Source organism: Cnephaeus nilssonii (genome assembly GCF_951640355.1).
Source record: "Cnephaeus nilssonii genome assembly, chromosome: 6".
Classification (NCBI taxonomy): domain Eukaryota; kingdom Metazoa; phylum Chordata; class Mammalia; order Chiroptera; family Vespertilionidae; genus Cnephaeus; species Cnephaeus nilssonii.
In genome coordinates, this window is record NC_137077.1 from 95,569,505 (window position 1) to 95,590,574 (window position 21,070).

Here is a 21,070-nt window from a genome sequence, read left to right on the forward strand (position 1 = left end):
AAATGGAAATAACCCCATGTGTCCATGTTCCTGAATAACTTTGCAGAAGCAAGATCACTATGGAAACATGCATATTTTCACCTAGGACTCACCCAAATTGCATTAGTCAAAGTCTGTGTCAAATAGAGGTTATTTCAGGAACTTGCAGTGGCATTCCTGGCTCTCCGTCTGAGAGTCAAAGTACATCCAGCAGAAGGAGGGAACTAGGACAGTGTTCTTACACTTTCTAGTCTCAGAACCCCTTTACCTCTTAAAAATTACTGGGGACCAATCAGAACTTTTGTTTATGTGGTTTTATCTATCAATATTTATCATATTAGAAATTAAAATAAAGAATTTTTAGGTATGTTCATGAATTTATATAAAAATAATAAAAGCCCCACTATATGCTAACATAAGTAACAGCTTTTTATGACAAAGAATTACATTCTCCCCCCCCCCCCCCCGCCCCCAAATGGTGAGAAGTGTGGCATTGCTTTACATTTTTACAATATCCTTAATGTCTAGCTTAGTCAAAGGCAGCTGGACACTCATATCTGCTTCTGCATCAAATCTAGTGCATATGGTATTTGGTTGAAGTATATGAAGAAAATCCAGACTCATACAGATGTGTTATCAAAGGAAGGAGTATTTTAATACCTTTTTCAGGTAATTGTGGTTATTCTTAGTTGATACTACCTCAACACTCAATAAGTGGCAGATTTTTTAAAAGAGTAGTTGGAATGTGAAATGTAAAATGCAATCAGTGAAGTTTTTATACTGTTATAGTAAAATTTATTGGTCTATCTTACATTTCAAATGATCTCTTCCTATTCCTTATTTTGTAACATTATATGCTAGTCATTTGAAAATGTAATTCACCCACTATGAAGATAATCCAAATGTTGACACATTTAATTATACAATATAAAACAAACCACATTGGTTCATATCACCAATGATCTCATCAGAAAAGTATCTAAGTTGTAGGAAATTGTTATGCTCACAGTGGTGAAAACAAGTTTTCCAAAATTCTCAACTCTGAATAAATGTAGTTTGTCTTTTTTTCAAGTAAAAATAGTGTTCAGTGAGAATACAACCAACATCCTGGTTATATAGCACAAGTGTTTTATGCATACTCCCATTGTGTCACTCACAATTTATTAAAAAGATATATATTCAAGCCCAAGTTTGGCTCAGTGGATAGAGTGTTGGCCCTCAGACTGAAGGGTCCTGGGTTCAATTCTGGTCAAGAGCACATAACCTCAGGTGCAGGCTTGATTCTCAGCCCTTGTAACAGAGCAAGTGCTGAAGCAACCAATCAATGTGTCTCTCACATTGATGTTTCTCTGTCTCTCCTTCTCTCTTTCACTCTAAAAATCAATGGAAAAATATCCTCGGGTGAGGATTAACAAAAAAAAAAAAGGGGGGGGGGAGAAAGGATGGAGATTCAATAAAATTAATGATTTTTTACTGCCCTTATCTAGCATATTAAGTGAACTGGCTTTTTTTGTCTTAACTGTGGGCGCATGGTGGCGAAAAGTACAGTAATAACCAGTACAAGTTGTTGCCACTGCCTTGATTCATAAGGCACTAGGTTGTTTATCCCATTATTGCTTTTGCACTACCATAGTAATGTCAATGCAAAAAAAAAGGGCAAATAATATCTTAGCATTATCTATGAAAATATTTTAAAATATACTTTTATTGATTTCAGAGAGAAGGGAGAGGGAAATAGAAACATCAATGATGAGAATCATTGATTGGCAGCCTCCTGCACACTCCCTACTGGGGATTGAGCCCACAACTCAGGCATGTACCCCTGACTGGAATTGAATCTGGGACCCTTCAGTATGCAGGCTGATGCACTATTCACTGAACCAAACTGGCTAGGGCTTTTGACTGCATATATCCCTTGCAAAAGTCTCAGACACCCAAGGGTCCATAGAGTTTAAGAACACCAGATTCTGAGAGAAGTTGTAAAGGAGGGCAAGGGAGATTACATACTTTGTACCCTCCAGTACAGTATAGTACAGTTAGCTTTGATTTAGGAACCCCTCTTTGAAAGTACTCACCCTGTGATAAGCTATGTCCCCTATGCTATATCCTAGCCTGTTTCTATGTCTGTGCAGGCCGTTGCCCCTAAGGTGACAAAAATATGGTATGTGGAGGTCCTTTTCTCCCCAGTGAGTGTCCATCAGGTACTAATGCTCTTTAATTTTTAGTCAGCCTGGAATTGGCCTCAGAAACTACTTAATCCAGGTGCAGGTAGCCATAATCAATCAATCAATAGGTCGATCAATCAATCAGAGCTAACAAGAGACTGAAATTTCTTAGCCCTCATCTAAACCATGAAGCAAGTGGCCGAAACCGGTTTGGCTCAGTGGATAGAGCGTCGGTCTGCGGACTGAAAGGTCCCAGGTTCGATTCTGGTCAAGGGCATGTACATTGGTTGCAGGCACATCCCCAGTGGGGGGTGTGCAGGAGGCAGCTGGTCGATGTCTCTCTCTCTCATCGATGTTTCTAGCTCTCTATCCCTCTCCCTTCCTCTCTGTAAAAAATCAATAAAATATATTAAAATAAAAATAAAAATAAAATAAACCATGAAGCAAGTGTGTAAGATAAGAGGGTTAATCTCTTTCTTTCTTCTTAACAAATACAAAAAAGCAAATATTCTAGGAAGAGATGTGGATAACTCCAAGTGATGGTATTACCTAGCAAAACTAATGTAATCATTAAGAGTAAGGATTGTTGATCCCAATTGACCAACTGGTCTCCTTCAATTTATTACAAGTCCAACAGTCTATTAGATGCTTCCTACCTACTACAAAATCTACTTTGTATCTTTTTTCACATCTTCAAATTATGCTTTGCTGTCTAAGCATAATCAGGTCTTCATAAATCACTGCAATGACTTCCCTGACTCTCACTTTAACACCTTTCCTCTCTGAATACTTCTGCTATTTAACTAGGTTCTTCCTCATGTTGCACTTGCTGCAAAGTCTAGGGCAGTTGAAGATATTTTAGAAGCTAGAGCAAAAAGAAGGTTTTGGGAACAGAAATATCTGGATGCAGACAATAAAGTGTTAGGGAGTTGAGATTCAAGTTGAATGTCCAATCACATGATCACAAGCTTGTTTATTATGCTTCACTGCTTTCAGGTAGAGAATCAAATGCCGGAAGAGTGCAATCTTTGCTTTGTTTATTAAAAAAACAGATTTTTATCTTGATCATTTCTTTCTGCTTCTCAGGATCGCAAATGAAAATTTTGATTAAAAATGAAAATTTTGATTAAAGATTTTGATTAAAAATGAAAATTTTGATTAAAAATTTTGATTAATTTATATACTTATTCTTTACCAGGCCCTGACTGGGTAGCTCAGTTGGTTAGAGTATCATCCAGATATGCCAAGGTTGCAGGTTTGACGCCCGGTCAGGGCACATATAAGAATCAATCAGTGAATGTATAAATAAGTGGAATAACAAATCCATGTATATCTCGCCTTCCTCTCTCTCTAAAATCAATCAATCAATAAAAAAGATTTACATAATTATTCTTCACTATATGTTTTTCAATTATTCACAAATTTCTGCCCTGGTTACTTTAGCTTCCATTACAGTGACATTACCCTGGAGATAAGAATTCTCGTTATATGTTTTCTGCACTAGAAACTCCTAATCAGCCCTTATTTAAAATTGTTCTCCTGACAACCTACCAAGACAAAGGGCAAATCAAACAGAACTGATACTCATACGGAGTTCCCAACTAGAGCCTCACACATGGAAGACAGATCCATGTTTCCTCCTAACTTGGAACATTTGCCCTGCTGAAGTTAAACTGCCAGTGTCTTCTGAAAGCCAGAATATATCAAAACATACTTTGTTAAAATCCCTTCACAGGAGAAAACACAAAAATGGAAATAAAGATGTGAATTTAACTTAATGACCAAAGTTCTGGGTTTTAGTTAGTATTTTGCTCAATCCTGGTGCAAAATTATAAATTTGCTTCGTTTTAATGTCACATTCCTGTTCATTTGTTGACCTTATTCTCTAAAGCTATTGAATTACTATAATTTCTCTAAGGGTTTTTAAATCCTCACCTGAGGATATGTTTCCCATTGATTATTATTATTTTTTTTTTTTTAGAGAGGAAGGGAGAGAAACATCGATAAACTGATTGCCTCCTGTAGCCAACTGGGGTTCAAACACACAACCCGGATAAGTGCCCTGACCGGGAATCGAACTTGCCACCCTCCAGTACACAGGATGATGTTACAACCCATTGAGCCATACAACTCATTTCTCTGAGTTTTTGAAGTTGTAATCCATTGCTATGCCTTTACATAAGCTAAAATACTTTTTGCCTAAAATACCCTTACTCCTTGTTGTGTGGTCAAAGTGTTACTCTTTCATTGAGTTCAGCCTCCTCTGTGAAGCCTTTGTGTCCAGGGGCTCTGTTCTCTTCCACTCCCTTCCTCTAACCTAGGTGCAATTCCATCAGCTACACAACTCCCACACTGTTTATACTCAGTGCCCTTTATTACACCACTTAGAATATTGTTAACATACTCACTTTTCTCTTCCACCTAACTCTTTGTGAAGTCCTTCAGAGCATGTCTTATTCATTTTTATAGTCTCAGTACAGTATCTGATTTAATCTGTATGCTAATAAATATTGAATGAATTTTGAATTTTACTTTCTACATTTAATTTACTTCATAATCCTTTTTAAGTTTCAATGTTTTTCTTATTCTTTTTACCTAAAGATCTCAAAGTGGAGACAAATTAACCATTAGAGACTCAGGAAACCACTTTTGTTTTCAGATATGTACGATGAAGCTAGATACACAAATCTATTTTAAAAGCTTGCAGTAAAAAAAAAGTCTCTCTTCAATGGAAATGTTAAATTGAAAAAATGGTTGTTGACTCTGGAAAACCATTTGGCAATTTTTTTTAAATTTAATAAATATTGTTCAGATTACAATTGTTCCTCTTTTTCCCCCCACCCCATACCTCCCCTCCACCCAGTTCCCACCCCTCTGCCCTTACAACCCCCCACTGTCCTCATCCATAGGTGTACGATTTTTGTCCAGTCTCTTCCTGCACCCCCCACACCCCTTTCCCCCCGAGAATTGTCAGTCCACTCCCTTTCTATGCCCCTGATTCTTATATTCACCAGTTTATTCTGTTCATCAGATTTTTTTATTCACTTGATTTTTAGATTCACTTGTTGATAGATATGTATTTGTTGTTCATAATTTTTATCTTTACCTTTTTCTTCTTCTTCCTCTTCTTAAAGAATACCTTTCAGCATTTCATATAATACTGGTTTGGCAGTGATGAACTCCTTTAGGTTTTTCTTATCTGTGAAGCTCTTTATCTGCCCTTCAATTCTGAATGATAGCTTTGCTGGGTAGAGTAATCTTGGTTGTAGGTTCTTGCTATTCATCATTTTGAATATTTCTCACCACTCCTTTCTGGCCTGCATAGTTTCTGTTGAGAAATCAGCTGACAATCGTATGGGTGCTCACTTGTAGGTAACTAACTGTTTTTCTCTTGCTGCTTTTAATATTCTCTCTTTGTCTTTTGCTCTTGGCATTTTAATTATGATGTGTCTTGGTGTGGTCCTTTGGATTCCTTTTGTTTGGGGTTCTCTGTGTTTCCTGGACTTGTAAGTCTATTTCTTTCATCAGGTGGGGGAAATTTTCGGTTATTATTTCTTCAAATAGGTTCTCAGCGTCTTGCTCTTTCTCTTCTTCTGGCACCCCCATGATTCTGATGTTGGTACGCTTGAAGTTGTCTCAGAGGCTCCTTACACTATCTTCATATTTTTGGATTCTTTTTTCTTTTCCGGTTGAGTGTGTTTTGCTTCTTTGTATTTCACATCTTTGACTTGATTCTTGCGATCCTCTAGTCTGCTGTTAGATCTCTGTATAATATTTTTTATTTCAGTCAGTGTATGCTTAATTTCTAGTTGGTCCTTTTTCATATCCTCAAGGGTCTCGCTAAATTTATTGGCCTTTTCTAGAAAATTCTTGAAAAGCCTTATAACCGTGGTTTTGAACTCTATATCCAGTTGTTTGCTTTCCTCCATTTCTTTCATTTGTGACCTGTTTCTTTGTCTCTGCATTTTGGCTGCTTCCCTGAGTTGATAGAGTGGCTTTGTGTGCTAGGTGTCCTATAGGACCCAGTGGTTCAGCCTCCCCAGTTACCTGAGGTGGACACTCTTGGTGCACCCCTTTGTGGGCTGTGTGCACAGTTTTGTTGTAGTTATGCCTTGATTGTTGTTGGTATCACTGGGAGGAGTTGACCTCCAAGCCAATTGGCTGTGAGGATCAGCTGTGTTTACGCTGGGAGAACTTCTGTTTTGGAGACACCCTTATGAGACAAGCCTTGCAAAAGCCTCTGTGCTCAGCTTGGATGGGGCGGAGTCTCAGGGCAGAGCAGACAGCATTGGCTTCCCGTCAGCCCTGGCCTAATAGCTCCCTGTGTCTCAGTGTCCCGTGGTAATCGCTGCAAGCACCTCTGAGAGAAAGCCGTTCTTGAGTTCCGCCCACTGCCAGACAGTCCAGTTTCTCCCTAAATGAGTCTGGGTTCCCAGAGTCTCGCCCAGAACTGGAGTTCATTGCAGTTGGGAGCTTTTGTCTCCCTCCCACTTGAGAAAGCCAGCTGCGTACTCAGTTGCCCGCCCTCTCCACGCGTGCGCCTCGGTACCTCTGCCTTCCGCAGCTGCTCTGAGTCTCAGTGTGCTTTTCTCTTTCCTGACAGTCCAGTTTCATCCCCTATGAGTCTGGGTCCCCAGAGTCTCGCCCGGAACTGGAGTTCAGCGCAGTCGGGAGCTTTTGTCTCCCTCCCGCTTGAGAAAGCCAGCCACGCACTCAGTTGCCAGTCCTCTCCGCGCATGCATCTCAGAACCTCTGCCTCCTGCAGCTCCTCTGAGTCTCAGTGTGCTTTTCTCTTTCCTTCTAGTTGTAGAATTTCCACTCAGCCAGCCTTCCTGTGGTTCTGGATGATGTCCGTTTTGTCTTTTAGTTGTAGTTTTGAAATTGTTGTGTGAGGCAGCAGTTTAGGTGTTTACCTATGCCACCATCTTGGTTTCTCCCCCATTTTGCAATTTTTAATGAAGTTAGATACTGAGTGCAAACAAAAACAGCCAGGTATTACTCCAGCAAAAAAAAAGACTTAGTCAGGAAAAAGAAAGGATTTTAATCCTGTACATATAGCCATGGTGAGTGGTGTGCAAAAAGAATGTGAAACAAAGAGGAGGAAGCTCTTTCACAGAGGGGAACAGAAAGGGGGTAAAGGCTGTTACAACCATAGAGTTCTGTTATAACCATAGAGTTTTTCTTCTAGAGCTTTCACAATTGACATAGGGTGTGAGAGTTCCTCCTACAGACCCTCCCAATTCTTGTCATGCACCTACCGATGATCAAGCAATGCTAATCTGAGGCATTTAGCCAAAATATGAAAACATATTCTCAAAAATATTTATGGCCACTTTATTCACAGTAGCAAAAATTGTAAACAACCCAAATTTTCAAGAAGAGAATGTATACATAAATTATGGTATATTCATATAGTGTAATACTACTTAGCAATAAAAAAGAAATTGAACTATTGATACAAGCAACAAAATGACTGAATCTGAAAAACATGAAGCTGAATAAAAAGAGTCAGACAAAAAGAGTGAATTGTATGGGTACTGTTTATATGAAATTTAAGAATAGGTAAAACTAATCTATGGTTATAGAAATCAGGATATTGAATGGTTCTAGTAGGAAGGGGATTATCTGGGAGGGAACATCAGGAATTTTCCATGGGGATGGCAATGTTCTATATCTTGATTGGAGATAGTGGTTATAAAACTATATAGATATATATATAAAAAAACAAGTATATAGATATAGATACAGATGACTTTTGACATATATAGATATCCTATATAATAAAGAGCTAATATGCTAATGGTCGTCACGCCATCACAACTGATCAGCAGGAGGCTGGGTGCTCAGCACACGGGTGAGTGGGGACTTGATGCTGCATCTTTCTGGACAAAGCCACAGTGGCTGCCTGAGGCTCAGGCAAGCCACGGATGGCGGCTGCTGCTGCCCAGGGCCAGCATGAAGCTCAGGCAAGCCGTGGATGGTGGCTGCACTTCCCAGGGCCGGCCTAAGGCTCAGGTAAGCCACTGATAGAGGCTGCTGCTGCCCAGGCAACGAGGACTGGGCCGAGGCTCAGGCAAACCGCGGTGGCTGCGAGGGCTGAGGCTCAGGCAGCCGTGCAGCTGGCAGTGGCAGCAGTAGAGGTGTGATGGAGGCGTCGCCTTCCCCTGATCGCCGGGTCGCCTCCTGCAGAGGGAGGTCAGAGGCAGCAGCAATGAGGGGGTGATGGGGGCGGTGCCTTCCCCTGATTGGCCACAGGGAGCAGGCCTAAGCCGTCAGTAGGACATCCCCTGAGGGCTCCCAGACTGTGAGAGTGGGCAGGCCAGGCTGAGGGACCACCCGCCCCCCCTCACCCCCCCTCACCCCCCAGTGCAGGAATTTTCGTGCACTGGGCCACTAGTAGATATATATGACTTTTGACATATGTATATGTCACTTAATTGTACAGCTTAGGATTGTGTATTTTAATGTATAAATTTAAAAAAATCTACCTCAATCTCTCTCTCTGTATGTGTACATACACACACTCACACACCATACTGGGATTCAATTATTTACATTAAGTAAAAAACAATGTGTGAAGTTTAAAATGGTAGGTCACAGCAAAAACACATTTAATTTTGGAATTCATTTTAGTGTACTATTATTTTTATTTTCTTAATCAGGCATCCTCAAACTACGGCCCGCGGGCCACATGCGGGTGTTTCTGCTGTTTTGTTTTTTTACTTCAAAATAAGATATGTGCAGTGTGCATAGGAATTTGTTCATAGTTTTTTTAAACTATAGTCCGGCCCTCCAATGGTCTGAGGGACAGTGTGAACTGGCCCCCTGTTTAAAAAGTTTGAGGACCCCTGCTCTTAATTATGCTTTTCTTAGGATAATAGTAATATCATTTTGGTACTTAACCTGGATCAACTGATATCATATAAATAGTATATATGCTAAAAACAACAACAACAATAACAACAGAAAAACTGTTTACAATTGAATTTTACCTATGACAAAGACTTTCAAAAAGTTGACTAAAATACATTGCCAGTGCCTGCCAGGACGAGCTGAGCTGCGAGTTCCTGCTGGCTGGGACTGGAGGGGCTGGGGCAGGGGCAGAGCCCAAACCGCATCTCCCTGCACAGGGGCTGGTGCCTGGCGATCCCATCTGCATCCAGTGCAACATCACAGAGTCATACCCTGCTGTGCCCTCATCTGGTCACTAGAGTCTGATGACCCAAACGTGGCTGCTGTCTTGGAAAGGCTGGTGGAGATAAAGAAAAGGAATACTCTGCTACTGCAGCATCTGAACAGGATCATCTCTGACCTATGTAAACTCTATTACCTCCCGCAGCATCTAGATGTCGAGATGCTGGATCAGCCCTTGCCAGCAGAGTGGTGCACACAAGAAGACGTGTCTTCAGAAGATGAAGAGGAGACGATGCCTGAGGACACAGAAGACCTAGATCACCATGAAATAAAAGAGGAACAGCTAGCTGAGAGCAAGAAATCTGAAAAGAAAATTTGGCTATACTAGAGAAAATTTAAGAACCAGAGACAAGATTACTTAAATGGGGTAGTGTCTGGCTTAGTATAAGCCACTGACCGGTTGATGAAGGAAAGCAGGGATATATACTGATCACAGAGTTTCAAAGATAGAAATTATGCAGTCAAACTCATGAATGTCAAACTCCTCAAAGTTGACCAGGCTGGCACTCTGCACAATGATCTCTAGATCCTCAAAGAAACAGAAGGCACAAACCTCACCCTACTTAAGTTTTCCTTTAAAGGTAATTTTCCATTTGACCCACCGTTTGTCAGGGTTGTATCTCCAGTCCTCTCTGGAGGGTATGTTTTGGGTAGAGGTGCCATCTGCACAGAACTTCTTACCAAACAGGGCTGGAGCAGTGTCTACTCGATAAGAGTCCATAATCATGCAGATCAGTGCATCACTGGTGAAGGGAAAAGCATGAGGGCAGTTTGGAGCCAACAAATCTCAATAGAGACTGACAAGAGCACAGCAGTCCTACAAGTCCGTGGTGCAGATCCACACACACAAAAAAAAAAAAAAGAAGAAGAAGAAAAAAAAAAAAAAAAGGCTGTTACACCCACCAAAGGAAGATGGCTAACCCCAGAGTGTTGTCTCCTTCCTCGTTCCTCAGGCACCACCAGACCAATTACCTTTGAATGCTGTATTTGGATCTTACACTGCCTCTGTGGTTCCCTCCCTCATTTTTCCTGGACGTGATAGCTCTGCCTATTACAGGACAATGATGGCTATTCTAAATGCTAAGGAAAAAACCAACACTGAACTGTTTCAAGTATTCAAGACTGACTTACAGACCAACCAATCATCTGGCTGCAACCCTTGCTAGCAGGCATTATAAAAGAAACTTTTGAGCTTCCTTATATTGCTAGAAACTTAGCTGTGCTCCAGACTAGAGCCTTCTTACCTATGCTATGGATTTTTCATTTATTTTCTTTTATTTCATGTACACTGCTTTTTTTGGTTACAGTGTATGATGGATGTGTATGAAAAAAATGCATCTTTGAGAAAAGAATTACAGCTCTATGATTAAAACATCTTATTAAATTTCTAGTTGTTTAGATATATAAAACAATGTATATATTTAGGAAGTAAGAAGATGAGAAAGAAAGCCATTTGAAAGGCTAAAGGAACAGTGCTGGAAGCCAATTCCAGCATGTCAGCAGGGCTGAATCATCTGGAAATGGCTAAGGGCATTTCCCCAAACTTGAAAAGGATGAATAAAATGACTGCTTGCTGCCAGACAGCTAAGGGCATCTTAATCTACATGTTATTGCCTCCTACTGGCCAAACACCTGAACAGCCGTAGGCAATTCACCTATCTGACAATGGATTCTGTGTACTAAACCCTGGCCTTTGAAGTGTATATTTACCTTGCCTTAGGACAATTTGTGTTAATAAAAAAGCAAGGGGTCCTAAGACAAGGAGAACTTAGTTCTTTTAGCTAAGTCTTCTCTGACTCCCCATAATGCCTTCCAAAATTATGTTCCTAAGTCTTCTCTGACTCCCCATAATGCCTTCCAAAACTATGTTTCATCTCTGGACTCTTGATTAATTTACACACAGCCCTTCTCCAGATTCCTGAACCCGTCTAGATGCTCGATCAAGTAAACCTGAAAAGATAAGCAATAACTGATTTATGCAGGACCTTGTAAACCAAGATAAGTTTAGATTTTCTTGTAAGAGCAATACAAGCCTTTGGAGGGTTTTAAGCAAGGGCATGACATAATCAGGTTTACATTTTTAAAAGATCACTCTGACTACTATGTAGAAAGTGGATATAGCTCTGGCCAGGTGGTTCAGTTGGTTGAGTGTCCTCCCATGCAGGCTGGATTTCCAGTCAAGACACATACCTAGGTTGAGGGTTCTATCCCCAGTTGGGGCACATACAGGAGGCAACAAATCAATGTTTCTCTCTATATATATCCTATATAATAAAAGCCTAATATGCAAATTGTCCCCTTGGGCAGTCGTTCAACCACTTGCTATGATGTGCGCTGACCACTAGGGGGCGGCGGGACATGACGGTGTCAGTGACTTGTCACTGGTAGGGAGAGAAGGGAAAACCAGTAAAATAGCCTGTGGAGTGTTCTGAAGGGGTAGTGTGTCAAGGAGGAAGGTGTGGCCAACGAAGGGAAACTTTCAATTTTGGCAATATGAAGCAGTTGATAACCTTGACAAGAGCAGTTTAGTGGCATGATTGGAGCTGAAGTCAGATTAAACTAAAAACAGAATGGGGGATGAGGAAGAGTTAACAGTGTTCATGTATTAGGTAAAACCACACTGCTGAAATCTTACAATTTTTGATGTAGAAAAACAGTAATTTCATATGATTCTTTTTTTATAAAGCTTGATGGCAGAAAATATGATGCAGTAGGTGGAACGGAAAATGAGGTCAATTAGGGCCAGAAAGGAGAGATTGGTGAGTTTAGATGGAAGGACCAGACAGAGCATGCTTATACACTAATAAAAATGAGGCCATCATCAGCTGAAGGAAAGGTGAAGAGATAAAAGATTTGATTATCAAAGAAAAATGTGAAATAGACTTTACAGAGAATAGTCTTTACAGAGTCTTTCCCCCTAATCTGTTAGCACACTAACTCTGGAACTGCAGTGGGGAATGCTAACACTAATGAATATGCATTTGAGAATGGTTGATCATGAACTAATGGCAGGGACTAAAAACTCACATGCCTATGGGGAAAGGCAGATAAACAACTGAAGCAGGCTAAGTGGACACACAGAGACTAAAAGTAAAGGGGTGGGAAAAGATATTTCATGCAAATGGAAAAGAAAAGCTGGACTAGCAATATCCGTAGGAAAAAAAAACACCAGACTTTAAAACAAGGTCTGTACAAGAGACAAAGATGGGCATTTCACTATGATAAGTGGACACAGCCAATGAACTTCTATGAGAGGAATTCAAAGTAATACAGGCATATTTTCTAAAAACAAGAACAATTTAAAATAATCTAATCTTAAACCTAAATAATCTAGAAAAAGACCAAACAAAGCCTAAAGTGAGTAGAAGGAAGGAAATAATAAACACCAGAATGGAAATAAACTAAATACAGACTAAAAACACACAGAAAAGATCAGTGAAGCTGAGCTAGTTCTTTGAAAAGGTAAACAAAACAGTTAAAACTTCAACCAGACTCATCAAGAAATAGAGAGAGGACCCTCCCCCCCCCCCCAAAAAAAAAATCAGAAATGAAAGAGAAGTGACAACTGGCACCACAGAAACACAAAGGATTGTAAGAAAATACTATGAATAATTATATTCCCCCCCCCCCCCCAAAAAAAAATGAACGGGAAGAAATGGACAAATTCCTAGAAACTTACAATCTTCTAAGACTGAATCAGGAAGAAACAGAAAATCTAAACAGACTAATAACTGCTAAGGATATTGAATCAGTAATCAAAAAACTCCCAACAAACAAAATTCCTAGACCAGATGGCTTCACAGGTAAATTTTACCTAAATAATATACAGTATTGTTTTGTTTTAAAATTGTGTACATGTAAATTGTCATACTACATGTAATCTACATCATCCTCTTTTGCCTGGTCCTATTTCTGGATTCCTTCTTAAGTTATTGGCCTTTAATGTTCCATCATGTGACTATCCCATAATGTGTTTGCTTCTACTCACAGTGCTGTTGTGCACACCACTGTCTACATATCAGAGTTTCTGTAAGATACATGCGTTGGACGGAATGCTGGGATTTACTACTTGAATATTTTCAGCTCCACTGGCTTTTGCCAAACTGCTTTCCAAAGTGGTTGTATCATTTATGCACACACCGGCAGTATGTTCTGACGCATCTGGCGAAAACGGCTTTTGAGAGACACACAAACTGGGTAATATTCTTGCCTTAACTATTTGATTTTGGTGCCCGTGTCGTCATTTCTACCAGCAGCAGCTAGAAGCGCTCCGCAACAGCTAAGGCTGCAGGGAGCACGCCCAGGCGCCCGCTTCCGGCGTGGCTGCTGACGTAGGCGCGCTCGGGAGGCGGCGTGCGTTTGACGCCCTTGAAGGCCCCTTCCGGGCTGTCTGGCAAGATCCAAGTATCAGCTTACGTGGGTCGATTGCTTCTTTTTCATCAGAAAGGAACATATCCTGACGGGCTCTCCTTATTCTCGGAGACGATCCCCTAATCCCAGAAGAGACGCTCTGGGCTGGCGTTTCCTTCCGGCAGCGCCGCGGGCGGCCCTCGGGTCCTTGTAAGGCGCGCGCCGCGGCCCCGCCTCCTTCCTTTCGGCCGGAACCGCCATCTTCCAGGTCGGCCCTGCGCGTGGCTCCCGGCGGCCGTGGTTCCACAGACGTGAGTCCTAACCCAGAGGCCCCGGAGGCTGTGTATCGGGGCCCTAGGGAGACTGTGCAGGCTGCCTGGGTCCCTCTGGCCTGGGTGGCGGAGCTGTGTCTCTCCCGCCCGGTAGCGGCGTGCGGCCGGCGGTGCCGGGCTGGGGCGGGGGCGGAGGACCAGTCCGCGGGGCCGCGGCCTAGCAGGGGCCAGGCTCGGGGAAAAGGAGGCCGCATCACCTGCGTGAGGCGACTCGGGTCAGTCTGGAAAGCGACTCAAAATCTGTGTCCCCACCCACGGCTTCGCTCCACCATCCTGGGCCTACTCGGACAGGCTCTGTGGGGTTGGGCCGCGTGGTGTGATGCCTTTTAAACTTTTCAATATGGTGTTTCCCCCTAATCTGTTACTTACACTTGTAATGTTGTCGGTTTGGGACTGCGGGATAGTAGGAACGGGTTTAAAACTCCGGCGAGGCCTGGTTGTGGGTGAAAAGCCTCGTGGTTGGAGAACGGAATGGGTTCCAACTGTGTCGTCCTGGATAGTGAACTCCAGACCATTAGTCTTCGGTGCATGAAATGATTTCCCGTTTTTAATTTTGGCCCCGGGTCGCAGTTGTACGAAAGGAAAACATTTTGTTTCATTAATGCTGGGGCATCTTGTGTTGAATGAATGGACTCCTGAATAACTGGTTTAGAAATGCAGGGGAAAGGTTATCGAGTACCCGCTTGATCTTCATTTCTTTTTGTCTAGTTTGTAGGTAGGTAGTAGCTGCCAGCTGCCTGTGTTGAGCAAACTGCAGGCTGCATCCCATCGTGGGTTCCGGTTTTGGAACTCAGGTGTATTGGGTCGTGATGTGCAATGAATTTTTTATACGGGAAGATGAGTCTGGTGCAAGCAGCATGGGCTTGAATCAGATATTACTCCCATTCCTGATTCTGCCACTTTGAGCATCTTTCCTTGTTTATGAATTTAACACAAGTTTATGTGAACTTAATATTTAATAGATTCTTAGTTGCTTTTTAAAGTTAAAGGGTGCACTTGTTGTAACACTGGTTTGTTTGGCTGTGGTGGTTAGGTTAAATATTTTGGATCTCCTTGCCCCACAAAAGGGTACTCTGGTGGAGTGATTTATCTTTAGGATTAAGGAGTGTTAAGAGACCAGTTTATGTTAGAACTCTGTCAACAAGTGAAACCAGACTTGGGTATTACTTTGCCTGTAGTCATTGTCAGCAATGGTAATTCTGTCCTTAGATGACCTGAAACAATTAAAACCTTTTGGGACACAAAGTGAAAGGTTTCATTCTAAATGGCTATAGATGAATTCTTAGGCTGATGAATTGACTACCATTTACTAGTAAGCACTTTGCATGTGTGAGGAATTGCTGAGTGCTTTGTAGCCATTACCTCACATTGTCAAGTATTAACCCCATATTAAAGGCGAGAATCAGGGAGTAAATGTAGGTCTCCCAGAAAGCAGGTGGCCAAAGTAGAACCTTGGTCAAAATTAGGCCAGTGGTCATAAAATCTATTTTTCTCCCTCCTACCCTACATGCATTACCTAGTGAGCAATTGTGTGAACAGTCAGAAATATGAAGAGTTGGAGATTTTTGGCAGTTAATAGATTTTTGTACAAGAGATAAAGTCACACAAAAATTAGGTTTGCTGTAAAAGGAGTTTAATCCACAAAGTAAAAATGCAAGGCTGAGTTGTTAGCTTTCCAACAATAAACTATCTTCTAGTTAGTAATTCCAACGCCCTTGGCATTCTAGGCTGGGTTCTACAGGTAATAGTGTGGTAGAGATCATGTGTGTTTATATTCTTTTAACAGGCAAAGTACTGATTTGGTTTCTAAAATCCAGTTCTGCTACTTAATGGAGTTTCGTTACAGAATTTAGGCAGGTTTGGCAAAGATCTTACTCGCTAAAATGATGGTTTTTGCCCTTTGTAAGAAATACTTGTTCATGAGTCAGCTTTTTAGATCATTTTCCAATTCTGGCATTGCTACTGAGATGTAACCATTTAAAATTACGGGTTTTTTGGTTAAAGGGGCTAGTAACAATTTTGCCGTTGTATTTGACTGCTTTACATTTTCTGGTTTCAGTAATTCGCCAAAATGACGAACACAAAGGGAAAGAGGAGAGGCACCCGCTATATGTTCTCTCGGCCTTTTAGAAAACATGGTAAGTAGATTTGTCCCCTTCGAAACCAGCCATTGTATACATTTGTGCTGTTAGCACACTTGAGATGCAGATAATATAATGTATTCTAGTAGCAATTAACCACCTACCTAACTTAATTTTGTAATAAAAAGCATGAATTTTATATAGTAGTACTTACATTGTCAACTAGCAAGATTTAAAAATGTACATATGCCCTAGGCAGTGGTTGCCAACCTTTCGGACCTCACGGATGACCACCGGTTGGCAACTGCTACCCTAGCGGGTTTTGCTCAGTGGTTAGAACCTTGGCCTGTGGACTGAAGGGTCCCCATTCAATTCCAGTCAAGGGCACATGCCTGGGTTGCAAGCTTGATCCCCAGTAGGGGGCATGCAGGAGGTAGCTGATCAGTGATTCTCTGTCATCATTGATGTTTCTATCTCTCCCTCTCCCTCCCTCTCTGAAATCAATAAAAATATATTTTAAAATAAAAAAAAATGTACATAACTGCCCGGCTGGAGTGGCTCAGTGGATTGAGCATCCTCCCATGCATCAAGTGGTCACTGGTTCAATACCTAGTCAGAGCACATGCCCAGGTTGCAGGCTCAATCCCCAGTAGTGGAGGTGGAGGAGGCAGCCAGTGGAAGTTTATTTCCCATCAATGTTTCTGTCTCCCTCTCTAAAATCAACAAAAATATATCTTTTTAAAATGTACACTATCAAAGGTGGGAGTGTGTTGAAAACTAGTGAGGTTATATTTCTTTGAATTGACTTTTTAATCTTGATATTACTGTTTTTAGGAGTTGTTCCTTTGGCCACATACATGCGAATCTACAAGAAAGGTGATATTGTGGACATCAAGGTAAAATTGGGGAAATAACATTAAAAGAAAAGTTAGATTTAGTGTAACATAAGAACAAATACTAGTGTATAGTGCAGCTGTTGGCTCTTTTTATCCTCCGAAGTGGGGAAAAATCCATTGCCTTTGAACAGCTAATTTAATTTTACTTTTAAAACCAGTTTTTGAAGTGCTATTCTTGAGTCTAAGAATTTTCTCTTGTTAACAGCAGGTAGGAAAATATAGGAGACATGAGAATTTATTGAGGTGAAACGGGATACCTTAGTGCAGAGTTTTAATTATTGATTGGGATTACTAATAAAACTAGTGAAAGTTATGTTCTTTTGTGAGCTATATTTGAGAGTATTCTGGCACTCTGGAGCTTAATGATGATTGTCTTTTTGATTGCTCAAAGCAACGTGAAAAATGCATTTCACCGGCTCTGAAAGCTCTTGAGTTGCCATTTAAAAGAGAAAAAATCTTTTAGTTACTTTAATAAAAGTCAGGGTTTAAAAGGAGGAGGCACTTGCTGAGGTAACGTTTACCTCCTTTCTTAACAGGGAATGGGCACTGTTCAGAAAGGAATGCCCCACAAATGTTACCATGGCAAAACTGGAAGAGTCTACAATGTCACCCAGCATGCAGTGGGCATTATTGTGAACAAACAAGTTAAGTAAGTAATAGTTCTTTGATTCGTATTCCCTCCTACCCCCTTTTCACTTTGCCAATTGGACTTATGTCTTTATTGGTCATTCAAGTGGGGCAAAGGAAATATCCTTTTAAAACTCAAGCAAACGGGGTGTTTTGTTTTGTATCCTGTCAGAGGAAACAAAATAGACTTACAGGATTTGGTATTAGGCAGTTCTAGTTTCCAAAGTATAAAAAGAAGTTTAGCCGAAACCGGTTTGGCTCAGTGGATAGAGCGTCGGTCTGCGGACTGAAAGGTCCCAGGTTCGATTCCGGTCAAGGGCATGTACCTTGGTTGCGGGCACATCCCCGTTAGGGGGTGTGCAGGAGGCAGCTGGTCGATGTTTCTCTCTCATCGATGTTTCTAGCTCTCTATCCCTCTCCCTTCCTCTCTGTAAAAAATCAATAAAATATATATTTTTTTAAAAAGACGTTTAATAAGTTACAAATGTTATTAGCGATCTGGTTTAGGTTAAATTATTTAGTGTTTTGGGGTCTGTTAACTTACCCTATCTGTGGGTAAAGGGTTCATGGTTTATTTAATAAATGAAACTGCCAAAAGTTTTTTTGAATTTGGTTTTATTTTTTATGAAGCATTTATAAGAATTTCTGTTTTCTCCAGGGGCAAGATTCTTGCCAAGAGAATTAATGTACGTATTGAGCATATTAAGCACTCTAAGAGCCGAGATAGCTTCCTGAAACGTGTGAAGGAAAATGATCAGAAAAAGAAGGAAGCCAAAGAGAAAGGTACCTGGGTTCAATTGAAGCGGCAGGTGAGTGCTCAACAAAGGGTTTTTTGGTTGATCATGACAACTGTGAAATTTGCTCAGTGATAATTTTATATGCAAGTTAGTAAAGTTTAAAGCATTGAGTATATATACTGAGTGGCCAGATTATTATGCGTTCAGAGATCATAATAATCTGGCCACTCAGTATATATATATATATAGAGAGAGAGAGAGATGGAGGGAGGGAGGGAGGGGGGAGGGGGCCTGGTGCTACATGAATTCATGCTGTGGGGTCCGGCGGGCCTGCCTGCTGGTCGAACTCCTGGTTGAGGGGACAATTTGCATATTAGCCTTTTATTATATAGGATATAAACTGAGTGGACAGATTATTATGCATTCAGAGATCATAATCTGGCCATTCAGTGTATGTTACCTCATTGGTTCTGAGAGCACTTTGAAATTGAGTTACAGTTCTTAACATAATTATTCCATTGCCTTGTTTTGTTTTTTAAATAGCCTGCTCCACCCAGAGAAGCACACTTTGTGAGAACCAATGGAAAGGAGCCTGAGCTGCTGGAACCCATTCCCTATGAATTCATGGCATGATAAGTGGGAAAAAATAAAAAAGACTTCTGTGCTGATAATAATGTTTCTTTTAATTGAGTGGAAGTGTGGCGTCCCTTCCCCCCAGAGAATAATTAAAGAAAACTTTGTGTCACCCTAACTGGTTTGGCTCAGTGGATAGACCGTCAGCCTGTGAACCTAAGGGTCCCGGTTTCTATTCCAGTCAAGGGCACATGCCCAGGTTGTGGGCTCGATCCACAGTAGGGGGGCGTGCAGGAGGCAGCCAATCAATAAAAAGAAAATAAAACTTTGTGTCCTAATTCATTGGGTGATGTCTTCACTATTTGAATTTAGTTGGGGGGTGGGGCGGTTTGCTGAAAGATATGAGGTGGTCTACTTTGCAACAAAGAATACTCCATTGGTTAGGAAGTGGCATCTTGCATTATAGCTAAGCTCAAGGAAAATAGATTACTTAGATAAGTACCCTATTTTAAGGATCAGAAACTTGCCTTTGAAGCCTGCTACTTAGAAAATAGATTCAAATTATCCTCTTCATTGTGAGTTACATACTAGTTATGAGTTGCTTCCACTTTTCATGAAACTTTGCTCAGAAAAAATAGTGCTTGTGATAACTTGGAACTAGAATCCCTTTATTTCAACCGAGATTCAACATTTATGTAGCAGTTAATGTTGCGTTCTAAGCACTTTACATGTTTTGCCCATTTTCCATAAAAGAAAGCTGAAGCACAACTTACCCAAGGCAACAGGTGCAAAGATTCAAACCTAGGCAGTCTGGCTCCATAACCAGGTCTTAATCTCTAGTGCTATATTGCTTCATATTAATGGGAACATTTTAAAGCTACTTTGTCTAGTTGGAGCACATTTAAGTTCTGTTTCTTCCTAGATATTTACTTGGATATGGTAAACATCCAAAAAAGAATTGATCACATCCTATCCTAGCTGCCTTCAGTATTCTGTGATCCCTGTAGCAGCAGTATCAGTTTGACATGAAAACCTTGACATTCCTCTGAGTATTCTCTTCCCTACTAACAGATTCAATGACAAGAACCTGTTCATTTTTATAACAAGTCAGTGCTATAAATGGGTAGTAAGCCCAGTATTAGCGGCCTTCAGATTTCTCCAGTGAAGTGTGATGGTAATGGGTCTACTATAAGTCAAATGGATATTTGCCCTTAACAGGTTTACATCTAGTGATAGAAAGTTGTGTTTAAACAATTCACTATCACAGAAAGCAACCAGGAACAATTATGAATTCAGTTGGCATTCCTGTTTAATGTTTTTTATTTATTTTTAATGTATTACTGATTTCAGAGAGGGAGAAACATCAATGATGAGCGAATCATGGATTGGCTGCCTACTGCACGCCCCCTACTGGTGATCAAGCCCGCAATTCAGGAATGTGCCCTTGAGCAGGATTGAACCCAGGACGGTTCAGTCTGCACACTGACTATCCACTGAGCCAAACCAGCTAGGGCTGTTTTCCAATCTTTGATGGCACCACTGCCCAGTTAAAATCATTTTTAACTCTAATGTGTCTCACTTTGCATATTTTAAAATTGCATTTCCTGAATATCTTGTCTAGCCATTTCAAGGCAAAATAAGGTATCAAGGAGTGTAGGACAGCAGAGGGAAGAGTTGGTACTAATAGGCCTCTTGTTTCTGCCTTATGTTTTCACTGATTATTTCTGATCTCTCGTGTCTGACCCTTTCCACTTGCTGCTTCCTTAACTTCAGCATACAGACTTTTGAAAAGCAGCACATAAAACGAGCAGCTTTTCCTGTGCCTTTCTGTTATCTTCATTTCCCAGTCCCACTGCACATATGGCTCTTCCTCCACCACTCCAATGAAACTACTGCTCAGAACTTGACCAAACACTTGCTAATTAAATTAGAGGCTTTTCAATTTGACTTTACCCCTAAATATTTGCCCATTTTTTTTCTCTTCCAGAGTTCCAGAGGCTTCTACCATACTTTTTCCCAGTTTTTAAACATGTCTGACTTCCCTCTCACTCTGGATTCTTAATGTTTCACGTCTGTCTATGATTTTGTTATGAGTAGAGTTCTAAGCCAGTGGTTCACAAAGTATGGGTCCCCAAC

At 40.9% G+C, this 21,070-nt stretch overlaps 1 protein-coding gene and 1 pseudogene across 2 annotated transcripts; both read left to right on the top strand.

The window, feature by feature from the left end:
• Positions 1 to 9,172: 9,172 nt before the first annotated feature.
• On the top strand, positions 9,173 to 10,258 carry LOC307101120 (ubiquitin-conjugating enzyme E2 Q1-like; annotated as a pseudogene). Its single transcript has one exon. The product of its transcript is annotated as a ubiquitin-conjugating enzyme E2 Q1-like (transcript).
• A 3,517-nt stretch (positions 10,259 to 13,775) lies between these two features.
• On the top strand, positions 13,776 to 19,280 carry RPL21 (ribosomal protein L21). Its single transcript, XM_079774875.1, has 6 exons — positions 13,776 to 13,999; positions 16,080 to 16,158; positions 16,936 to 16,997; positions 17,534 to 17,646; positions 18,283 to 18,433; positions 18,905 to 19,280. Exons 2-6 carry the CDS (start codon positions 16,092 to 16,094, stop codon positions 18,992 to 18,994), a joined length of 483 nt encoding a protein of 160 aa, XP_079631001.1. The 5' UTR covers positions 13,776 to 13,999; positions 16,080 to 16,091; the 3' UTR covers positions 18,995 to 19,280.
• Positions 19,281 to 21,070: the final 1,790 nt, after the last annotated feature.